Source organism: Bidens hawaiensis, unplaced genomic scaffold (assembly GCF_021521415.1).
Source record: "Bidens hawaiensis isolate Kalapana, Puna unplaced genomic scaffold, B.hawaiensis_p1.1 tig00067808_1, whole genome shotgun sequence".
NCBI lineage: Eukaryota > Viridiplantae > Streptophyta > Magnoliopsida > Asterales > Asteraceae > Bidens > Bidens hawaiensis.
In genome coordinates this window covers 11,756-12,798 of record NW_027502022.1, presented here as the reverse complement: position 1 = coordinate 12,798, position 1,043 = coordinate 11,756, and the positions used below count along the sequence as shown (strand labels likewise).

The window sequence follows — 1,043 nt, the reverse complement described above, 5'->3', positions numbered from 1 at the left end:
TCCCCATTTTCAGATTTCCCAGAATATGGCTTTTGTAAAAGCTGCAGTAAATCACCAATTTGTTCAGAAGTTAAACCAAGTGGCGCTTGTTCTTTTTGTTCAGTCACATCAGATTCACCAGAAGCATTGTTTGCAGAAAACCTTTTGGTCTTTGTGAACTTGAAATCCTTTGGAAAACCAACAAGCCTATAACATTTGTTTGATGTATGACCAGACTTCTTACAATGAGCACCTACCTCTAATTTCTTTTTTTCAAACCTCGAGTAGGAGTTTCGAGAATTAACATTCATTGATTAAGATTCGGTAGAAAAAATATTAGTGGAATGTATTTCTCGTTGATTCTCATCTTGAATAAGAATTACATATGCTTCACTAATTGAAGGAAGAGGTTTCATCATGAGAATATTACCTCTAATACTATCATAACTGGAATTCAAACCCATAAGAAACCGTACTAAGCGTTGATCCTCTTCTCGTTTAGCAAGAAGATGAGAAACACCACACGAACACGGAGGAATAGAATTCAACGCATTTAATTCATCCCAAATTTCTTTGATTTTGGTAAAATAAGTAGCGATATCACCACTGCCTTGTGAAATTGCACAAATACTCTTTTGTAACTGATACAATTTAGCACCATTCACTTGTTCATATCGATCATTCGGTTCAATCCACAGTTTATGTGCAGTTTCAGTATACAAAACGCTAGCAGATATATCTCTAGACAAAGTATTGAGAATCCAAGATATTACCATGTCGTTACATCTTTGCCATTGAGCAAGAGAGGAATAATTAGTCGTTCTGATTGAAATTCCATTAACGAAGGACAATTTGTTCTTCGCTGAAAGTGCAATTGTCATGGCTCGTTTCCAGGCACCAAATCCTGTTCCATCAAATGATTTTGAGACTAAATCATTCCCGGATGATCTGAAGGATGAAGATACAAAGGATTTGAAGAATCAATAGTTAGGGCTAGATGTGGCAATAGGAGTGGGTTGGGTTGGATTTGGGTGATGGGTTAGGATGGGTATGGGTCAGGATGG

The 1,043-nt window shown here is 36.9% G+C and overlaps 1 protein-coding gene across 1 annotated transcript; it reads right to left on the bottom strand.

Moving 5' to 3' along the window:
• Positions 1 to 293: 293 nt before the first annotated feature.
• LOC143605058 (uncharacterized) lies at positions 294 to 755 on the bottom strand. The gene has a single exon (XM_077081317.1). The coding sequence runs from the start codon at positions 753 to 755 to the stop codon at positions 294 to 296; it is 462 nt and encodes a 153-aa protein (XP_076937432.1).
• Between the last annotated feature and the right edge of the window lie 288 nt (positions 756 to 1,043).

Coding starts and splice junctions, on each gene's coding strand:
- LOC143605058 (XM_077081317.1), bottom strand. CDS start 755: ATGGTAATATCTTGGATTCTCAATACTTTGTCTAGAGATATATCTGCT.